The 21,510-nt window shown below is 43.4% G+C and overlaps 1 protein-coding gene across 1 annotated transcript in view; it reads right to left on the bottom strand.

Annotated features, from left to right (window-relative positions):
• LOC117518469 (cytosolic phospholipase A2-like) overlaps positions 1 to 21,510 on the bottom strand; it is a 72,121-nt gene that overhangs the window by 32,793 nt on the left and 17,818 nt on the right. Inside the window, exons 7-11 of the mRNA XM_034179598.1 lie at positions 18,942 to 19,078; positions 17,782 to 18,004; positions 14,765 to 14,879; positions 4,810 to 4,947; positions 4,631 to 4,720 (exon numbers count right to left, since the gene is read on the bottom strand). Coding sequence (XP_034035489.1) covers positions 4,631 to 4,720; positions 4,810 to 4,947; positions 14,765 to 14,879; positions 17,782 to 18,004; positions 18,942 to 19,078 — 703 coding nt within the window. The remainder of the gene's footprint in view (positions 1 to 4,630; positions 4,721 to 4,809; positions 4,948 to 14,764; positions 14,880 to 17,781; positions 18,005 to 18,941; positions 19,079 to 21,510) is intronic.

Genomic DNA, 21,510 nt, shown 5'->3' on the forward strand with positions numbered 1-21,510 from the left:
ATTGTTATATTTTGGCTTATTCCATTGTCCGTTCATTTACGCCCCCTGTTGTGGGTCCGTGTACCTACACTTTCACAACAGGATTTCTCGGCCAGCTCATGGATCCCGAGGGGCGTCAACCATAGAGTGAACCACCAATGGAAACACAGGGTGCACAGGCGTCGGCAGGAGGCGTGTTAGGTGAACTGCAGCAAATCTTAACTGCCTTCACTGCTCGGTTGGACTTGGTAACCGAGCAGAACGCTATACTAAACTGGAGGATGGAGGCTCTGACCGCCCAGGTGGAAGCACGCACTCAGGGCGCTGCTGCAGCACCTCCTCCTGCTGACCGAGCACTGAATACAGACATTCCAGTGGTGATTCAACGAACCCCCCCCATCCCCTGAAGCATACATAAGCCCTCCGGAACCGTACGGAGGTTGTGTCGAGATGTGTGCAGACTTCTTAATGCAGTGTTCGCTCGTCTTTGCACAGCGTCCCATTATGTACGCGTCAGATGCCAGCCGGGTGGCTTATGTTATTAATTTGCTTCGAGGAGAGGCACGCGCCTGGGCTACGGCGCTCTGGGAGCAAAATTCACGGCCCCTAACGACATATACTGGGTTTGTGAGGGAGTTTAAACAGGTGTTTGATCATCCCAATAGAGGCGAGACCGCTTCGACCGTGCTGCTGTCAATGAGACAGGGACGTCGGAGTGCAGCCGAGTATGCAGTCGACTTCCGCATCGCGGCTGCGAGGTCCGGCTGGAATAACGTTGCACTCCGCGCTGCATTCGTAAATGGACTGTCTCCGGTCCTGAAGGAGCACCTGCTGGCTAAGGATGAGCCGTGGCCTTGTCGACCTGGTCATACAGTTAGACAACCTGTTAGAAGAACACCGTCGGGAGCGGGGCGAAGGGCATGGCCGGGCGCAAGCCGTCCCTCTTCCTTCCGGGTCCGAAAGGTTGCCGCCGTCCCCACGCTCCACAGTCGGAGAGCTCCGTGGGGCAACAGCTCCCCCTGCTGACGAAGCTATGGACACGAGCAGGGCTAAAGTAAAATCACATGACAGACAACGGAGGCTGGCTCGTGGAGAATGTTTTTTTTTGTGGCTCGAATGAGCACATACAAAGAAACTGCCCCAAGCGGTTAAACTTCAACGCCCGCCCTTAGAGACTGGGTTAAGGGTGGGTCATAACATTCACGCGGGGAAAGCCCGTAGATCCGCACGCATCCCAGTGATGATCCTGAGTGGGGATCTTACCCTTCACGCTCCAGCACTGGTGGACACGGGGTCTGAAGGGAATCTGCTGGACAGCAGATGGGCCAGGGAGGTAGGGCTCCCTCTAGTGGCTCTACCGTCACCATTGAAGGTACAGGCACTAGATGGCACCCTTCTCCCATTAATCACACACCAGACACCACCCGTGACTTTGGTGGTGTCTGGGAATCACAGGGAGGAGATTGTGTTCTATGTAACACCTTCTACCTCCCGAGTGATTTTGGGATTGCCATGGATGATTAAGCACAATCCCCGGATTGATTGGCCGTCTGGGGCAGTGACACAGTGGAGCAACACCTGCCACCGGGAATGTTTAGGATCCTCGGTTCCACCCGGTGTGACAGCTAACGAGGAGGTTAAAGCCCCCCCCAATCTGTCGGTGGTGCCTGAGGAGTACCATGATCTTGCTGGCGTCTTCAGCAAAGATCTGGCACTCACTCTTCCCCTGCACCGTCCGTATGATTGTGCCATTGATTTGATCCCGGGCGCTGAGTACCCGTCCAGCAGGTTGTACAATCTCTCTCGTCCTGAGCCCGAATCAATGGAGACCTACATCCGGGACTCCTTAGCTGCCAGGTTGATCCGGAACTCCACTTCCCCGATGGGTGCAGGTTTCTTTTTCATGGGCAAAAAGGACGGCGGACTCCGTCCATGCATTGAGTACAGAGGGCTGAACGAAGTCACGGTTCGCACTCGATACCCGCTGCCTCTGCTAGATTCTGTGTTCATGCCCTTGCATGGAGCCCAAATCTTCACCAAACTAGATCTTAGGAATGCGTATCACCTGGTTCGGATCCGGAAGGGAGACGAGTGGAAGACGGCATTTAACACTCCGTTAGGTCACTTTTAGTACCTGGTCATGCCGTTCGGCCTCACCTATGCGCCCGCGACGTTCCAAGCGTTGGTTAATGACGTCTTGTGGGACTTCCTGCACCAGTTCGTCTTCGTATACCTGGACGATATCCTCATCTTCTCCCCGGATCCTGAGACTCATGTGCAGCATGTACGTCAGGTCCTGCAGCGGTTGTTGGAGAACCAGCTGTTTGTGAAGGATGAGAAGTGCGAGTTCCACCGCACTTCTTTGTCCTTCCTGGGGTTCATAATCTCCTCCAACTCCGTCGCCCCTGATCCGGCCAAGGTTGCGGCGGTGAGGGATTGGCCCCAACCGACAAGCCGTAGGAAATTACAGCAGTTCCGTGGTTTTGCAAATTTCTACCGGAGGTTCATAAAGGGCTATAGCCAGGTAGTTAGCCCCCTGACGGCCCTAACCTCCACTGAAGTCCCTTCACCTGGTCGGATCGGTGCGAAGCCGCGTTTAAGGAGTTGAAACGTCGGTTCTCGACTGCACCCGTTCTGGTGCAGCCCGATCCCAATCGCCAGTTTGTAGTCGAAGTGAATGCCTCTGACTCAGGGATAGGAGCTGTGCTGTCCCAGAGCAGGGAGTCTGATAAGGTTCTCCATCCTTGTGCCTATTTTTCCCGTAAGTTGACCCCAGCAGAGCGGAACTACGACGTCGGCAATCGGGAACTCCTAGCGGTGAAAGAGGCTCTTGAGGAGTGGAGACACCTGTTGGAGGGAGCAACGTTACCCTTCACGGTTTTCACGGACCATCGGAACCTGGAGTACATCCGGACCGCCAAGCGTCTGAACCCCAGGCAAGCCCGCTGGTCACTGTTCTTCGGGCGTTTTGACTTCCGGATCACCTACCGCCCCGGGACCAAAAACCAGCGATCTGACGCCCTGTCCCGGGTCCACGAAGAGGAAGTCAAGGTCGAGCTGTCAGATCCACCGGAATCCATCATCCCAGAGTCCACTATCATGGCCGCCCTCACCTGGGACATGGAGAAAACCATCCGGGAGGCCCTGGCACGGAACCCGGACCCGGGGACCGACCCAAAGAACAGACTTTATGTCCCACCAGAAGCCAGAGCTGCAGTCCTGGACTTCTGTCACGGGTCCAAGCTCTCCTGTCATCCAGGGGTGCGAAGAACCGTGGCAGTGGTCTGGCAGCGCTTCTGGTGGAAGCCGACATCCGAGAGTACGTCCAGGCCTGCACCACCTGCGCCAGGGGAAAAGCTGACCACCAACGGGCACAGGGACTCCTCCAGCCGTTACCTGTGCCTCACCGCCCCTGGTCCCACATCGGCCTGGACTTCGTCACAGGCCTCCCGTCGTCCCAGGGCATGATCACCATCTTCACGATAGTGGACCGGTTCTCCAAGGCGGCCCACTTCGTGGCCCTCCTGAAGCTCCCGATGGCCCAGGAGACCACAGACCTCCTGGTCCACCATGTCATACGTCTGCATGGGATTCCATCCGACGTCGTCTCTGACCATGGTCCCCAGTTCTCCTCGCAAGTCTGGAGGAGTTTCTGTAGGGAACTGGGGGCCACCATGAGCCTCTCGTCCGGGTACCATCCCCAGACGAACGGACAGGCAGAGCGGGCCAACCAGGAATTGGAGCAGGCCCTTCGCTGCGTGTCCTCAGCGCACCCGACGGCCTGAAGCAACCATCTGGCCTGGATCGAGTACGCACACAACAGCCAGGTTTCATCTGCCACCGGCCTCTCCCCGTTTGAAGTATGTTTGGGGTACCAGCCCCCATTGTTTCCGCTTGTGGAGGGAGAGGTCGGGGTGCCCTCGGTCCCGGCCCATCTGAGGAGGTGCCGTCGGGTGTGGCGCTCTGCCCGCTCTGCCCTGCTCAAAGCCCGGACGAGGGCCAAGGCCCATGCAGACCGCCGGCGATCCCCAGCCCCTGCATACCAGCCCGGGCAGGAGGTTTGGTTGTCAACAAAGGACATTCCATTACAGGTGGAGTCTCAAAAAATGCTCTATTAACTCAATCATTTTATCCCAGCCTTTTGCACCCACTGCACTGGATGTGCTGATATTCTACACTGTTTAAACAGGGAAGAAACATCAAGCTATAGGGCTTATGGTTAATCACGAGTAAGGGTTGTTTAACTGCAGCATTTCTGTCATTGTATGTTCTGTTGATCTTGTTGTGCTTTTGTTTTATTTCTTAGTTTGACCAAAGGAGATGGTCACCCCACTGATTCTGGTCTGCTTGAGGTTTCCTCCTGTGGGAGTTTTTCCTTACTGTCACTCTCAGCGGGGTGCTTGTTCACAGGGGACATCACTCATGTAAAGCGCTTTAAAGTAACATGTTTTTAGTTTGCTGTCTTCTAAATAAAGTGACTTGAATTGATTACATTAGAACACTGATTGCACTGTTGTCCCTGCTGCACAGCATGCAGTGCTGGTGCCATCTGGATTTAGAATCACTAAAACAAATTATGTGTATTCATCACATCATGTTTGCCACGATAATGATGCCTGATATAAAACACAAAGTATAACAGAAAAATTACCTAACTCCTCCTCCATAGTGCTGCCACCTGCTGTGTCTTTCACCCCCAGCACTCTGTTGAACAGAATTGAGAAGGCACTGCCCCACACACCTGTGGAAACAAAAACACACCATCACTATCGGGGAAAAAAAGATCAGACTGTGGTGTTATAGATGATAAAAAAAAAATGTCTTACTTACCCATTAGAAAATGGAGAGGGTTTTCTTCACATTTCTTGACCACAGTTCCCATGAAAAACTTGCTTCCAAACAAGTCGGGAGTCATGAACGTGCCATACTTTGCCATCCCAATTTCATAAGGGCTGAACTCCACCCAGTCTGCAGGATAAACATGCCAATGCAACAGAAACATGTTGAGCTGACATAATCAACACAATATTCATGAATTTAAAGTTGTACAGAACTCTTTTGTACCTCCATAATAATGGTAAATTAGGGGAAGTGATTGACTAGTGGTTAAAGTGTTGGGCTTGAGATCAGAGGATCCTCAGTTCAAATCCCAGCCTGACCGGAAAATCACTAAGTGCCTTTGGACAAGGTCCTTAATCCCCTAGTTGCTCTCAGTGTAAAGCGCTCTGAGTGTCTGATGCAGATGGAAAAGCGCTATATAAATAAATAAAAAGTCTATTTACCATTTTAAATAAAACTCATCTTTGCTGACGAAATTACCCATTAAAAGCTTAAAAAAATTCAGAAGCTGAATGATTTCATTCACAACTGGGTGTGTGGATAGATGAGAAACTGTCTTGGAAGAACATATTGATCATGTTTGTAAAAAAAAATAAAAAATAGCCAAGTCAATAGGAATCATACAACCCCTGGCAATCACTGGCCTCGGAGGATGTTCATTCAGTTGTTTAATTTTGTAGAAAAAAGCAGATCACACACATGACACAAAACTAAAGTCATTTCAAATGGCAACTTTCTGGCTTTAAGAAACACTATAAGAAATCAAGAAAAAAAGATTGTGGCAGTCAGTAACGGTTACTTTTTTAGACCAAGCAGAGGAAAAAAATATGGAATCACTCAATTCTGAGGAATAAATTATGGAATCACCCTGTAAATTTCCATCCCCCAAACTAAAACCTGCATCAAATCAGATCTGCTCATTAGTCTGCATCTAAAAAGGAGTGATCACACCTTGGAGAGCTGTTGCACCAAGTGGACTGACATGAATCATGGCTCCAACACGAGAGATGTCAGTTGAAACAAAGGAGAGGATTATCAAACTCTTAAAAGAGAGTAAATCATCATGCAATGTTGCAAAAGATGTTGGTTGTTCACAGTCAGCTGTGTCTAAACTCAGGACCAAATACAAAAAACATGGGAAGGTTGTTAAAGGCAAACATACTGGTAGACCAAGGAAGACATCAAAGCGTCAAGACAGAAAACTTAAAGCAATATGTCTCAAAAATCCAAAAATGCACAACAAAATAAATGAGGAACGAATGGGAGGAAACTGGAGTCAACGTCTATGACTGAACTATAAGAAACCGCCTAAAGGAAATGGGATTTACATACAGAAAAGCTAAACAAAAGCCATCATTAACACCTAAACAGAATAAACAAGGTTACAATGGGCTAAGGAAAAGCAATCGTGGACTGTGGATGACTGGATGAAAGTGATATTCAGTGATGAATCTCAAATCTGCATTGGGCAAGGTGATGATGCTGGAACTTTTGTTTAGTGCCGTTCCAATGAGATTTATAAAGATGATTGCCTGAAGAGAACATCTAAATTTCCACAGTCATTGATGATATGGGGCTGCATGTCAGGTAAAGGCACTGGGGAGATGGCTGTCATTACATCATCAATAAATGCACAAGTTTACATTGATATTTTGGACAATTGAAAGGATGTTTGGGGATGATGAAATCATTTTTCAAGATGATAATGCATCTTGCCATAGAGCAAAAACTGTGAAAACGTTCCTTGCAAAAAGACACATAGGATCAATGTCATGGCATAGGGTTAATGTCAACGAGCAGATCTGATTTGATGCAGGTTTTAGTTTGGGGGATGGAAATTTACAGGGTGATTCCATAATTTATTCCTCAGAATTGAGTGATTCCATATTTTTTTCCTCTGCTTGGTCTAAAAAAGTAACCGTTACTGACTGTCACAATCTTTTTTTCTTGATTTCTTATAGTGTTTCTTAAAGCCAGAAAGTTGCCATTTGAAATGACTTTAGTTTTGTGTCATGTCTGTGATCTGCTTTTTTTCCACAAAATTAAACAACTGAATGAACATCCTCGGAGGCCGGTGATTCCATAATTTTTGCCAGGGGTTGTAAGCACAATAAGACATTTAGTACATCACAAATGTCTTTTAACATTATATTATAGTTTAGTTTATCCATATTTAATTCATTGTAATATTGTATGGGGATGTACCTTTGCAACTTATATAAACAAAATATTTCTTCTACAGAAAAAAATTGTTTCAATAACTACTCGTTCAAAACCTGCACCTTTGTTTTTGAAATTGCAGCTCTTAAATATTTTCCATATAAATATTTTCCTGACCTGGACTTTTGTTTTCAGAGATCTCTATGATATTAAGTGGCCTTCCTTCATCAAATATTATTTTGTGCATAACCATCAAATTCATAATTATCCGACCAGGCAGGCTGCACATTTGCATTTACCTTTTCATAGAGTGAATCCTTATCAGCGTCACATCAGATATCATGGTGTTAAATCTTGGAATGATACAGTACATCTTGTAAATCCATCCATCATTTTATACAGATATAAAAGTAGACTAAAAGCAAACATCCTGCAGGAGTATTTAAAATCTGGATAAAATGATAAAATAATACTGTCATATACTGTTGCTGTGTTTGTTTTGTTCAGGAGTGGGTTCTCGATAAGCCTTTTTGGCTTCCACCACTCAGTTGCACATTACTCATATTGGATTTTTTTTCTCTCTCACTTTTATTGTTTTATGTTTATACATTATTTTTGTATGAGTTTTATTCTATGCTAAATAAACAAATCAAATCAATCAAATCAATTGGCACATGGAACACAGCAATGAGGGGAACAGAATAGAACAATTTAGAAACATACTAAAACCAGCCCAGTCTCACATTTTTTTCGTTCTCCCGTCACAAAATGATTCAAATTTTCATGACAGGGTAATTTTTTTTAACTCACTACTAACCCAACTCTCCTACCCCCAACCTAAACCTTAACCAATCCACGTAACCCCCATGTCTTTGGATGTGGGACCCGGAGGAAACCCACGCAAACACGGGGAGAACATGCAAACTCCACACAGAAAGGCCACAGGCGGGAATTGAACCCATGACCTTCTCGCTGTGAGGCAACAGTGCTAACCACTAATCCACCGTGCTGCCTCGGTTTGGCCAACAACAGCTCACAATTATAACAACTTTCTGTTGACAACAAGGTATTTTCCATTGAACCTGGCCATAAATAAACTGGGGATTTAAACCAAGAGTAGCTCCACAAATAGACACAAGCAAGTTCTTTCATATTCTGAGTGACGCACAAGTTTTTATTTCATACCTGAAGGTCACTTTTCATAGTGCATGCGTGAGAACTAACAATGGAATAAAAACCCCATGATATTCTAGATAAGGTACTTGGGAACAATAAGCTCGGCCACACCCTCAGGTAGTATATCAAAGTGAGGCGCCACTAAAAGTAGACTGCACATTAGTGGCTCTTCACCAAAAAAGAAAGGAAAAAAAAACCCAGCTACACTTTTGTAACTGTTGTCAAATACTCCACCCTACACGAGAAAGATTACAGATGTTCTAAGTGTTATTACTAACTCTGCCAAGGAGGAAATCTTTTCGGTTTGATTGTATCCCTCTGTCTTAGGAACAACAACAAAAAAAAAAACCTCAAAAAAGTTTGAACTGGTGAATAAAGACATAGTCATTGCCTCAAGAAAGATTTTGAATTGGATTCATATGTGGATCAAGACCATTTTTGTTTACTTTTTTGTAGTTTGTGTATGACACTGTCATGTTTAAAATATAATTTAACCCTTTGTATGATGTCTGGACAATAATTCAAAAACTCCGTAAATGTGCAGAAATTCTTGTATGATTCTGTAAGAACTTGATTAGTGGAGCAGACAGCAGAGTATTTGAGGGGAATCTTTCAAATGGTGGTTAAACACCAAATCTGACAAAAAATAAATAAATTATTTTTCCTTAGATACGACTTTGGAAAAGCCCATTCAAAAAGGCAGCCATTTTCCAAGATGGCTACGGAAATTCTACTGATCCAAGCATCAAACCATACCTTTTTTAACCCCTTGTCTGTAGATGTCACTTAAGTGTGAGTCACAGACAGCTCATACCATGAAGTATTCATACAGTTTTAATATGGCAACAGCAATTTGCTTTCCCCTTAGTTTTACCTAAATTAAAGGGGTGACACACAGAACCACCATTAAACAAACAGTGACAAAGATAAGGATCGTGAAAGGTGCAAACCTAAATTGTGCTTGAGACAGAAACAAAAGACAGGTAAGAGACAAAACAGGGAAAAAAGACAATTTTCTACATTTCCAGTACAATGTAGTAGATATTCTGGTGGTTGGCTCTCACTGCGGTATTGTATCACTTCCTGTTCCGGAGCACAGCGGTGTTTTTCTGTATCTGTTAGCTGTTTAATCTGCGCAGTTAGATTGATCTAGTTATCTAGATTATGATTTGTTTCCCAGTGTAATCTTTACGTGCCTTAACTAAAGCACTCCTTCTGCTGAATCACCTCTAAATTATTTACACATTATTCACTTTGCGTGTTTTTAGGAATCCGCTAGCTTAGCGTAGCTACTAGCTCTTAGCCGATTTAGCATGGCGGCTTCTCCTGTCTCTCCCGCACTTTTCTGCTCTGGGTGTGAAATGTTTAGTTATTCCTCGGCCTCCTTTAGCAGTAACGGTACTTGTAATAAGTGTAGCTTATTCATAGCTTTGGAGGCCAGGCTGGGCGAATTGGAGACTCGGCTCCGCACCGTGGAAAATGCTACAGCTAGCCAGGCCCCTGTAGTCGGTGTGGACCAAGGTAGCTTAGCTGCCGTTAGTTACCCCCTGGCAGATCCCGAGCAGCCGGGAAAGCAGGCTGACTGGGTGACTGTGAGGATGAAGCGTAGCCCTAAACAGAAGCCCCGTGTACACCGCTAACCGTTTTTCCCCACTCGACGACACACCCGCCTAGGATCAAACTCTGGTTATTGGCGACTCTGTTTTGCGAAATGTGAAGTTAGCGACACCAGCAACCATAGTCAATTGTCTTCCGGGGGCCAGAGCAGGCGACATTGAAGGAAATTTGAAACTGCTGGCTAAGGCTAAGCGTAAATTTGGTAAGATTGTAATTCACGTCGGCAGTAATGACACCCGGTTCCGCCAATCGGAGGTCACTAAAATTAACATTAAATCGGTGTGTAACTTTGCAAAAACAATGTCGGACTCTGTAGTTTTCTCTGGGCCCCTCCCCAATCAGACCGGGAGCGACATGTTTAGCCGCATGTTCTCCTTGAATTGCTGGCTGTCTGAGTGGTGTCCAAAAAATGAGGTGGGCTTCATAGATAATTGGCAAAGCTTCTGGGGAAAACCTGGTCTTGTTAGGAGAGACGGCATCCATCCCACTTTGGATGGAGCAGCTCTCATTTCTAGAAATCTGGCCAATTTTCTTAAATCCTCCAAACCGTGACTATCCAGGGTTGGGACCAGGAAGCAGAGTTGTAGTCTTACACACCTCTCTGCAGCTTCTCTCCCCCTGCCATCCGCTCATTACCCCATCCCCGTAGAGACGGTGCCTGCTCCCAGACTACCAATAACCAGCAAAAATCTATTTAATCAATCAATCAATCAATCAATCAATTTTTTTTATATAGCGCCAAATCACAACAAACAGTTGCCCCAAGGCGCTTTATATTGTAAGGCAAGGCCATACAATAATTATGTAAAACCCCAACGGTCAAAACGACCCCCTGTGAGCAAGCACTTGGCTACAGTGGGAAGGAAAAACTCCCTTTTAACAGGAAGAAACCTCCAGCAGAACCAGGCTCAGGGAGGGGCAGTCTTCTGCTGGGACTGGTTGGGGCTGAGGGAGAGAACCAGGAAAAAGACATGCTCTGGAGGGGAGCAGAGATCGATCACTAATGATTAAATGCAGAGTGGTGCATACAGAGCAAAAAGAGAAAGAAACAGTGCATCATGGGAACCCCCCAGCAGTCTACGTCTATAGCAGCATAACTAAGGGATGGTTTAGGGTCACCTGATCCAGCCCTAACTATAAGCTTTAGCAAAAAGGAAAGTTTTAAGCCTAATCTTAAAAGTAGAGAGGGTGTCTGTCTCCCTGATCTGAATTGGGAGCTGGTTCCACAGGAGAGGAGCCTGAAAGCCGAAGGCTCTGCCTCCCATTCTACTCCTACAAACCCTAGGAACTACAAGTAAGCCTGCAGTCTGAGAGCGAAGCGCTCTATTGGGGTGATATGGTACTACGAGGTCCCTAAGATAAGATGGGACCTGATTATTCAAAACCTTATAAGTAAGAAGAAGAATTTTAAATTCTATTCTAGAATTAACAGGAAGCCAATGAAGAGAGGCCAATATGGGTGAGATATGCTCTCTCCTTCTAGTCCCCGTCAGTACTCTAGCTGCAGCATTTTGAATTAACTGAAGGCTTTTTAGGGAACTTTTAGGACAACCTGATAATAATGAATAGTCCAGCCTAGAGGAAATAAATGCATGAATTAGTTTTTTCAGCATCACTCTGAGACAAGACCTTTCTGATTTTAGAGATACTGCGTAAATGCAAAAAAGCAGTCCTACATATTTGTTTAATATGCGCTTTGAATGACATATCCTGATCAAAAATGACTCCAAGATTTCTCACAGTATTACTAGAGGTCAGGGTAATGCCATCCAGAGTAAGGATCTGGTTAGACACCATGTTTCTAAGATTTGTGGGGCCAAGTACAATAACTTCAGTTTTATCTGAGTTTAAAAGCAGGAAATTAGAGGTCATCCATGTCTTTATGTCTGTAAGACAATCCTGCAGTTTAGCTAATTGGTGTGTGTCCTCTGGCTTCATGGATAGATAAAGCTGGGTATCATCTGCGTAACAATGAAAATTTAAGCAATACCGTCTAATAATACTGCCTAAGGGAAGCATGTATAAAGTGAATAAAATTGGTCCTAGCACAGAACCTTGTGGAACTCCATAATTAACTTTAGTCTGTGAGGAAGATTCCCCATATACATGAACAAATTGTAATCTATTACACAAATATGATTCAAACCACCGCAGCGCAGTGCCTTTAATACCTATGGCATGCTCTAATCTCTGTAATAAAATTTTATGGTCAACAGTATCAAAAGCAGCACTGAGGTCTAACAGAACAAGCACAGAGATGAGACCACTGTCCGAGGCCATAAGAAGATCATTTGTAACCTTCACTAATGCTGTTTCTGTACTATGATGAATTCTAAAACCTGACTGAAACTCTTCAAATAGACCATTCCTCTGCAGATGATCAGTTAGCTGTTTTACAACTACCCTTTCAAGAATTTTTGAGAGAAAAGGAAGGTAGGAGATTGGCCTATAATTAGCTAAGATAGCTGGGTCAAGTGATGGCTTTTTAAGTAATGGTTTAATTACTGCCACCTTAAAAGCCTGTGGTACATAGCCAACTAACAAAGATAGATTGATCATAATTAAGATCGAAGCATTAAATAATGGTAGGGCTTCCTTGAGCAGCCTGGTAGGAATGGGGTCTAATAAACATGTTGATGGAGCATAACCATAAAAATTCAAAAAGAAAAAATAATATAGCACCTTCAACTGCACCACAGACTAAAACAGTTAAATGTGGTCTATTAAACATTAGGTCTCTCTCTTCTAAGTCCCTGTTGGTAAATGATATAATAATTGATCAATATATTGATTTATTCTGCCTTACAGAAACCTGGTTACAGCAGGATGAATATGTTAGTTTAAATGAGTCAACACCCCCGAGTCACACTAACTGTCAGAATGCTCGTAGCACGGGCCGGGGCGGAGGATTAGCAGCAATCTTCCATTCCATCTTATTAATTAATCAAAAACCCAGACAGAGCTTTAATTCATTTGAAAGCTTGACTCTTAGTCTTGTCCATCCAAATTGGAAGTCCCAAAAACCAGTTTTATTTGTTATTATCTATCGTCCACCTGGTCGTTACTGTGAGTTTCTCTGTGAATTTTCAGACTTTTTGTCTGACTTAGTGCTTAGCTCAGATAAGATAATTATAGTGGGCGATTTTAACATCCACACAGATGCTGAGAATGACAGCCTCAACACTGCATTTAATCTATTATTAGACTCTATTGGCTTTGCTCAAAAAGTAAATGAGTCCACCCACCACTTTAATCATATCTTAGATCTTGTTCTGACTTATGGTATGGAAATAGAAGACTTAACAGTATTCCCTGAAAACTCCCTTCTGTCTGATCATTTCTTAATAACATTTACATTTACTCTGATGGACTACCCAGCAGTGGGGAATAAGTTTCATTACACTAGAAGTCTTTCAGAAAGCGCTGTAACTAGGTTTAAGGATATGATTCCTTCTTTATGTTCTCTAATGCCATATACCAACACAGTGCAGAGTAGCTACCTAAACTCTGTAAGTGAGATAGAGTATCTCGTCAATAGTTTTACATCCTCATTGAAGACAACTTTGGATGCTGTAGCTCCTCTGAAAAAGAGAGCTTTAAATCAGAAGTGCCTGACTCCGTGGTATAACTCACAAACCCGTAGCTTAAAGCAGATAACCCGTAAGTTGGAGAGGAAATGGCGTCTCACTAATTTAGAAGATCTTCACTTAGCCTGGAAAAAGAGTCTGTTGCTCTATAAAAAAGCCCTCCGTAAAGCTAGGACATCTTTCTACTCATCACTAATTGAAGAAAATAAGAACAACCCCAGGTTTCTTTTCAGCACTGTAGCCAGGCTGACAAAGAGTCAGAGCTCTATTGAGCTGAGTATTCCATTAACTTTAACTAGTAATGACTTCATGACTTTCTTTGCTAACAAAATTTTAACTATTAGAGAAAAAATTACTCATAACCATCCCAAAGACGTATCGTTATCTTTGGCTGCTTTCAGTGATGCCGGTATTTGGTTAGACTCTTTCTCTCCGATTGTTCTGTCTGAGTTATTTTCATTAGTTACTTCATCCAAACCATCAACATGTGGAACCAGCTCCCAATTCAGATCAGGGAGACAGACACCCTCTCTACTTTTAAGATTAGGCTTAAAACTTTCCTTTTTGCTAAAGCTTATAGTTAGGGCTGGATCAGGTGACCCTGAACCATCCCTTAGTTATGCTGCTATAGACGTAGACTGCTGGGGGGTTCCCATGATGCACTGTTTCTTTCTCTTTTTGCTCTGTATGCACCACTCTGCATTTAATCATTAGTGATCGATCTCTGCTCCCCTCCACAGCATGTCTTTTTCCTGGTTCTCTCCCTCAGCCCCAACCAGTCCCAGCAGAAGACTGCCCCTCCCTGAGCCTGGTTCTGCTGGAGGTTTCTTCCTGTTAAAAGGGAGTTTTTCCTTCCCACTGTAGCCAAGTGCTTGCTCACAGGGGGTCGTTTTGACCGTTGGGGTTTTACATAATTATTGTATGGCCTTGCCTTACAATATAAAGCGCCTTGGGGCAACTGTTTGTTGTGATTTGACGCTATATAAAAAAATTGATTGATTGATTTATTGATTGATTGATATTTGATGAACTGCCCTTACCAAAAGTAGTACATGCAAGTATGTTTCAAGTATACTTCTAGTTTACTTTTTATATACTTATCAGTACTATTTTTTGGTAAGGGTGAGGACTTAGACATGGTCTATCACTGTCACTTGTGCAGATACACAATTACTGGACAAAGTATAGCTGTTATCTTGCACCACACAGCAGCCCATCGTGTCACGACACATCCTCTCTGAGAGTAAAACTGGAACTTTACAAGGAAACATGTGGCCTGTGGTGGTTTTTCAAATGTCCAAACTTATCTGCTCACCTCTTTTTAGATGTGTAAAATTGTTCTGCAAAGCCTACAGAGGAACATGCAATACTTATTACTTAGAAATGATGCAAAAAGAGACATTTACCTGCAAACATGAGCTCAGAGACGTCTGGCTTGACATGGAGACATGTGAAGAGAGGAAGTGGACTCTGAGCCTGGTTAATTTTCTCCTGAATGTCACTTAGCTTGAGGTCCATCCTCTGTCAAAAGACAATGTATTATTTTATTTCAGTCATTTATTGCCAGGTGGTCAAATTGTAACACTGTCAGAACCCTTTGTTGACAATATGCAGGGGTGCGCACAAATAACATAAAAAGTTAGCTTCAATAACAGCAAATCCACTACCTCAAAAGTTGACAGCGATAATGCAAAACCAATAAACTGCTAAAACATGTAGCTGAAGCTAACTGCTAAGTTTTACTATATGAATTTAGCTTTGGCTTGGGTTTCTGTGAAGGCTCTCAGTTGCCCAGGTGGTTTCCATAGTAGAGAAACTTGAATCTTCGATGGGACTGGGTTGCTTGAGTCTTCAGGAGAGCTGTCAGGAGAGCCGTCAGGAGAGGCGTCAGTCCCATCATTAGGAGGGACAGCTACCCTGTCATTAGGAAAGTGCTAACTAGAGCACAATAGGTGCTAATTAGAACAACTGTTTAGTCACTAGCCAATAGCAGTCTGCCTCTCAGTAGGAGGGGTCTGGTTAGGTTTAATACTCCAGCTTTTCTAGCTTCTGTTATTCTTCTCTACAAGAGTCAAGACAGAAGTCAGACTACCAGAGCAAGAATTTTAGCTGAGGAAGCTTCTGCGATTTGAAGCGAAACATCCTTGCGTCAAGCAACCCAGTCCTACAACTTTGAATCAGATGAAGATCCAAGTTGTAAATAATTAAATGAACAACTGAAATTAAACAGTAGTTTCCAACATCAACATATAGTTTCTTCACAGTACAAAAGTATGAAACAAACAACATTAAGAAATTTAAAACACATTCAGAAAATAATTTTTATAATATAATTAATGCATTTACTCTGGCTGGACCTGCTCCCTCATCTCCTCGAGGTGATGCTTCTTGCCTTCACACAATGTGTCAATTTTGCTTATTGGATTAGTGTATAAGCTCCAACAGGAATGAAAATGTACGATTTTAGGGTTTACAAATGTTTTTAACCATAAAACTTTATTCAAACAATGTTAGTTGACTTCACGCATAGTACGAATAAATACAAATCAGGGCGAATCACAGCAGAACAGCTCGTATGAGCGAACCACAAAAACATTGAGCCAACGGGCAGGCATGAACGATCCTGCTGCGATGGTTTCGTGCACGACACAGTCACAATGGGAACACAATGCGAGCAGCTGCAGCAACTGCTTCAGATGCAACCACATCGCGCAGCTGCTGTGAAAAAAATACACGCCAACCACAGGATTCGAACCTGCAATTAACAAAAGCTCTGACTGCCAGCCAGAAACTTCACCACTGCGCTACCATCATTGTAATGTAAATGGTGTGGAAAAATGCCTGAAATCAACAAGGAGATACAGTGGTCCCTCGCTATAACGCAGTTCACCTTTCGCGGCATCAGAGTTTCGCGGATTTTTAGTGCAATTTTGCATGCTTTTTTTTTAACAGCGCATTGTGTTCTGCGTCCTTATCAGGCGGGCCGGTCACGGCACCGGTCGCCATCAACGTGATTGCTCTCACTGCTTCCGATGCACTTACTGAGTCTGTGGGCTTGGTAAAGGCAGCAGCGGGCCACTCACACCGCCCTCCTGTCTGCTGTGCGGAGCTGCGCCAAATCTGGCAACAAGTCCAGAGACTATGCTCGCTGTTTTGATGCGGATGTTGACCGCAGCAGCAGAGCTCCGTGGCCACTGAGAGAGGACTTAGATTCTTTGCAGGTCCCGCATCCGTACCTCTGGAGGCAGTGAGCGAAGGGAGAGTTCTGCATGTGTCTGTTAATAATCTTCTCGCCCAGAAGAAAAAAGACAATGTTTACACAGGAGAGAAAAGTGAGAAAATGTTAATGCCTGTTTGAGAAAAGTATATAAAGTGTGTAGTGAGGGGTTTTACAGCCTTAAAACATCTATAATTGCAAAAAATCTCGCTGACTACTTTGCGGATTTCGCTTATCGTGGGTTATTTTTATAACGTAACTCCCGCAATAAACGAGGGACCACTGTAGATGTATTTAAAAAAAGTAAAATCACAAACCATTAAAAAAAATGCATTTTGTTGAATCCCTCTTATCAAGCAGGCAATACAAGTATGGACCGTCTGTTCCTCTGTAGATGACCTATGGTCACAGACGTACAGTCATGAAATGACATGAATGAGAAGCAGGGTGCTCTTATCATGTCCACACCTACTGGTCGAGCGCACATGTCCGGCCCGACACGTGTGTCTTCTGGACGGCGCGCCATGGGACAGACACAGTGTCATGTGGAACAGAGCTCAAGTGGGTGGTGTGACATTCAGATTGTCCGCTGCGTGTTATGATCTGACGGTTCGTATCACCTGGGGCACCCTGTCAATGTGCGTGCCGTGCGCTCACTCGCTGCAGCCCGTCGCAACAGCGATATATGTTTTTATGTATGCCCACGTGAGGACAGCAAGCAGACACACGTGTCACAGTGGGCAGTTGTAAGTTCATGTCCGTCTAAACACAGTACATGTTCTCTAGCTGGGACATCCAGAACCAGAGATCTCAACAGGCAGTTTTGCAGGCGAGAGAATGGCGCTACTCTGGTTAGCTGTGTAGGCTAACATATACGGACATGATGTCTCCCACTCGCTTTGTCTTCCCTTCTCCACTGGGAACTGAAAAAAAAAACACTTTTCATCACTGCTTCTGTGATTACAGCCGAAAACAAAACAGTACACCATTTATCCATAAGTTATGCTGTGTATATATTGCGCAATGGCTGCGGAGGACCCTGTAAGTGGTCAAATCCCGCAATATCATGCAGGGTTCAAATGAGACTATGGTACAATTTCTATGATGTAGAATGTCAGTGTGTAATGGACATAAAAGCAGGAAAGAGAGGAAATGAAAGATGGGCTGAATGGAAGATGATTGATGTAGCAGTGATGTGCGTCTTACCGCAGGTATAAGTGTCTCTCCTATTAGCATACCAAAGATATCAGTAAAGGTAACAGGCTGCCCTGCGGCTTTCTTGGTCCACAGGGCCTGGATGTAGTTTGTAATGTGTTTGGGCAGCAATAGCCTCAGCGGGTTACTGCTAACTCTCTTCATCAGCTCCTGGTTGATCTCTTTTGGGCCCTTTGTTGGAAAGTCTGGGTGGGAGTACAGAGTGGACATGTACCTATAGAAACAAAAAAAAAGGAGATGCAGAGAAAAGGTTTTAAAAAACCATCTAAACTGAAGACAAAACACTGCTTACTACACACTTACATTTGAGTATTGACAAAAACACAGCGTATGCACGATTCCCATACTATTTCCTTATTTCCCCCCACACTTTTCCAAACAGCTAAATGTCTTTCTTATCATTTCAAAGCTGTCTTCTGCTGAAGAGCATGGCATGTTTTCATAGGTCTCCCGTAGTGGAGAAGGATCAGAAGGAGACTTCTGCTCAGAGACCAGAAAGCTGTGATTGTCCCTGCTTGTTCACTTTCACCTGTTTTACACACCTGTACCCCCAAATGGCATCAATTAAATTTGGTTCTTTATGTTGTGTGGATCAAGATTTATCCTAATGTGACAATTTTTTTTTTAACTTTGAGATTGCTCACAATATTCTACAACACTACTTTTACCACAGATTACACTTGTTTTCAAGCCCTGATTGGGTAAATGGTGTTTTGTTTGGGCTTTTCAGTCAAAAACATACACAATTGAGTGTCAAAAATTGGCAATGGTGGACTACTGTAAGATCTTGAGCTTCAAGTACATCACAATTTGTCATACAACTTATTATTATATCTAAAGATGCTTAAATGTAAGGGATTTGAAAGCGTAGATTGATTTTTTTTTTTTTTTTTTTTTTTTTGCAAATGATGCTGCGGTAATCATGATGCAAGTGATTCGGTCTACTGCTCATAAAAAGAAGGGTTCTGGGTTCATACTAGGCCTCAGACTTTTCTGTGTGGTGGACAAATGCGTCAAGATATGACAATAACCACAGACAGATGGTTACAGAAGAGAAACAAAACAACAACAATAGTAACACGGGGTAAGCTGAGATAAAACATCAGAAATACAAGAGGTGTGGATAAAGACTGTGATAGAAATAAATTGACCAGGTGGATCCAGAGAGGCCAGCGACATAGGTAGCACAGTCCAGGACCCCGGACTCAAACAGAGCCTTCATCACGCCTGAGAAGCCCACCATGGCACGGAAACCACCTCCTGATCCGGCTATGGCAATGACTGGCACCTGTGAAGCAAGCATAGGACGACGGAGAAATGATGGCGTGCTATGGCATCATTACACATATTACATTCATTCTTTAGGCTTGAGCAATTTCCCCTGCTCTCTGTGGTGCGAGGATGCCAGGCCACTTGTGTCATACATTTGCAACACTGCTTCTTTAAACTTGTGCTTTGAGAATTTTCACCTATTTCATAATTCTCACTGAGTAACATCCGTCTGTGGTCTGTGTTTATCTCCAGGTCAGTTCAAGAGTGTTGTGACAGACATAGTCCCATGACAGTCCTCCAGGGCAGTGCTTTTGGGGTGTGTAACATAGTAGAAAGTGAACTGATATGCATGCAGTAGCTGGTTTCAAGCTTCCAGGAAATGTTAATGGCATAAACAGGACTGGTCGGAGATTACAGCGAGTGTTCAGCTAACCCCGAGGGTGCCCGGAAAAAAACACTCCAAGAAGACAATAAAACTATTTGTCTCAGAGCAGCAGAAGATAATGTGGACATTTGTCAATGGAAAAACTTTCTGTGGTCAAGTTACAGTAGTGTTCAGAATAATAGTATCGCTATGTGACTAAAAAGATTAATCCAGGTTTTGAGTATATTTCTTATTGTTACATGGGAAACAAGGTACCAGTAGATTCAGTAGATTCTCACAAATCCAACAAGACCAAGCATTCATGATATGCACACTCTTAAGGCTATGAAATTGGGCTATTAGTAAAAAAAAAAAGTAGAAAAGGGGGTGTTCACAATAATAGTAGTGTGGCATTCAGTCAGTGAGTTCGTCAGTTTTGTGGAACAAACAGGTGTGAATCAGGTGTCCCCTATTTAAGGATGAAGCCAGCACCTGTTGAACATGCTTTTCGCTTTGAAAGCCTGAGGAAAATGGGACGTTCAAGACATTGTTCAGAAGAACAGTGCAGTTTCATTAAAAAGTTGATTGGAGAGGGGAAAACTTATACGCAGGTGCAAAAAATTATAGGCTGTTCATCTACAATGATCTCCAATGCTTTGAAATGGACAAAAAAACCAGAGACGCATGGAAGAAAACAGAAAACAACCATCAAAATGGATAGAAGAATAACCAGAATGGCAAAGGCTCAGCCATTGATCAGCTCCAGGATGATCAAAGACAGTCTGGAGTTACCTGTAAGTGCTGTGACAGTTAGAAGATGCCTGTGTGAAGCTCATTTATTTGCAAGAATCCCCTGCAAAGTCCCTCTGTTAAATAAAAGACGTGCAGAAGAGGTTACAATTTGCCAAAGAACACATCAACTGGCCTAAAGAGAAATGGAGGAATATTTTGTGGACTGATGAGAGTAAAATTGTTCTTTTTGGGTCCAAGGGCTGCAGACAGTTTGTGAGACGACCCCCAAACTCTGAATTCAAGCCACAGTTCACAGTGAAGACAGTGATGCATGGTGGTGCAAGCATCATGATATGGGCATGTTTCTCCTACTATGGTGTTGGGCCTATATATCGCATACCAGGTATCATGGATCAGTTTGGATGTCAAAATACTTGAAGAGGTCATGTTGCCTTATGCTGAAAAGGACATGCCCTTGAAATGGGTGTTTCAACAAGACAATGACCCCCAGCACACTAGTAAACAAGCAAATTCATGGTTCCAAACCAACAAAATTAATGCCTCACAGATGTGAAAAAATCATGAACAACTGTGGTTATACAACTAAATACTAGTTTAGTGATTCACAGGATTGCTAAAAAAAGCCGTTTGAACATAATAGTTTTGAGTTTGTAGCGTCAACAGCAGATGCTACTATTATTGTGAACACCCCCTTTTCTACTTTTTTTTTTTACTAATAGCCCAATTTCATAGCCTTAAGAGTGTGCATATCATGAATGCTTGGTCTTGTTGGATTTGTGAGAATCTACTGAATCTACTGGTACCTTGTTTCCTATGTAACAATAAGAAATATACTCAAAACCTGGATTAATCTTTTTAGTCACATAGCACTACTATTATTCTGAACACTACTGTATATTCCTGTGAATTTCATATGATTGTAGAAAACTCATGCTAAAAAGACAAAAACAATAAAAAAAATTGTAAAGACAAATAAATAAATAAATATTAAGACAAAAAAAAAAATCAGTTGCAAGAATTATACAAATGATCAAAACATCTGCTATGGCTACATCAGAATCAGAATCAGAATCAGAATCAGAATTTCTTTATTGTCCCTTAAAGGGAAATTAGTGTTGCAGCAGGAGCACACAAAAGACGAGGTACACAAAGACAATAATATGACAGTGAAAATAAGACCCAATTAAAAGTCTAAAATCAGACATAATAAAAACAATACAATATTAAAAAGCACCATACACATACACAAAATCACTATCAAATGTCAAATGTTCAATCCAGAATTCATGCCAAAACTGAAAAACCAAAACTACAAAGTATTGCAAAAGCAC

This window comes from Thalassophryne amazonica, chromosome 10, assembly GCF_902500255.1.
Source record: "Thalassophryne amazonica chromosome 10, fThaAma1.1, whole genome shotgun sequence".
NCBI classification, from domain to species: Eukaryota; Metazoa; Chordata; class Actinopteri; order Batrachoidiformes; family Batrachoididae; genus Thalassophryne; species Thalassophryne amazonica.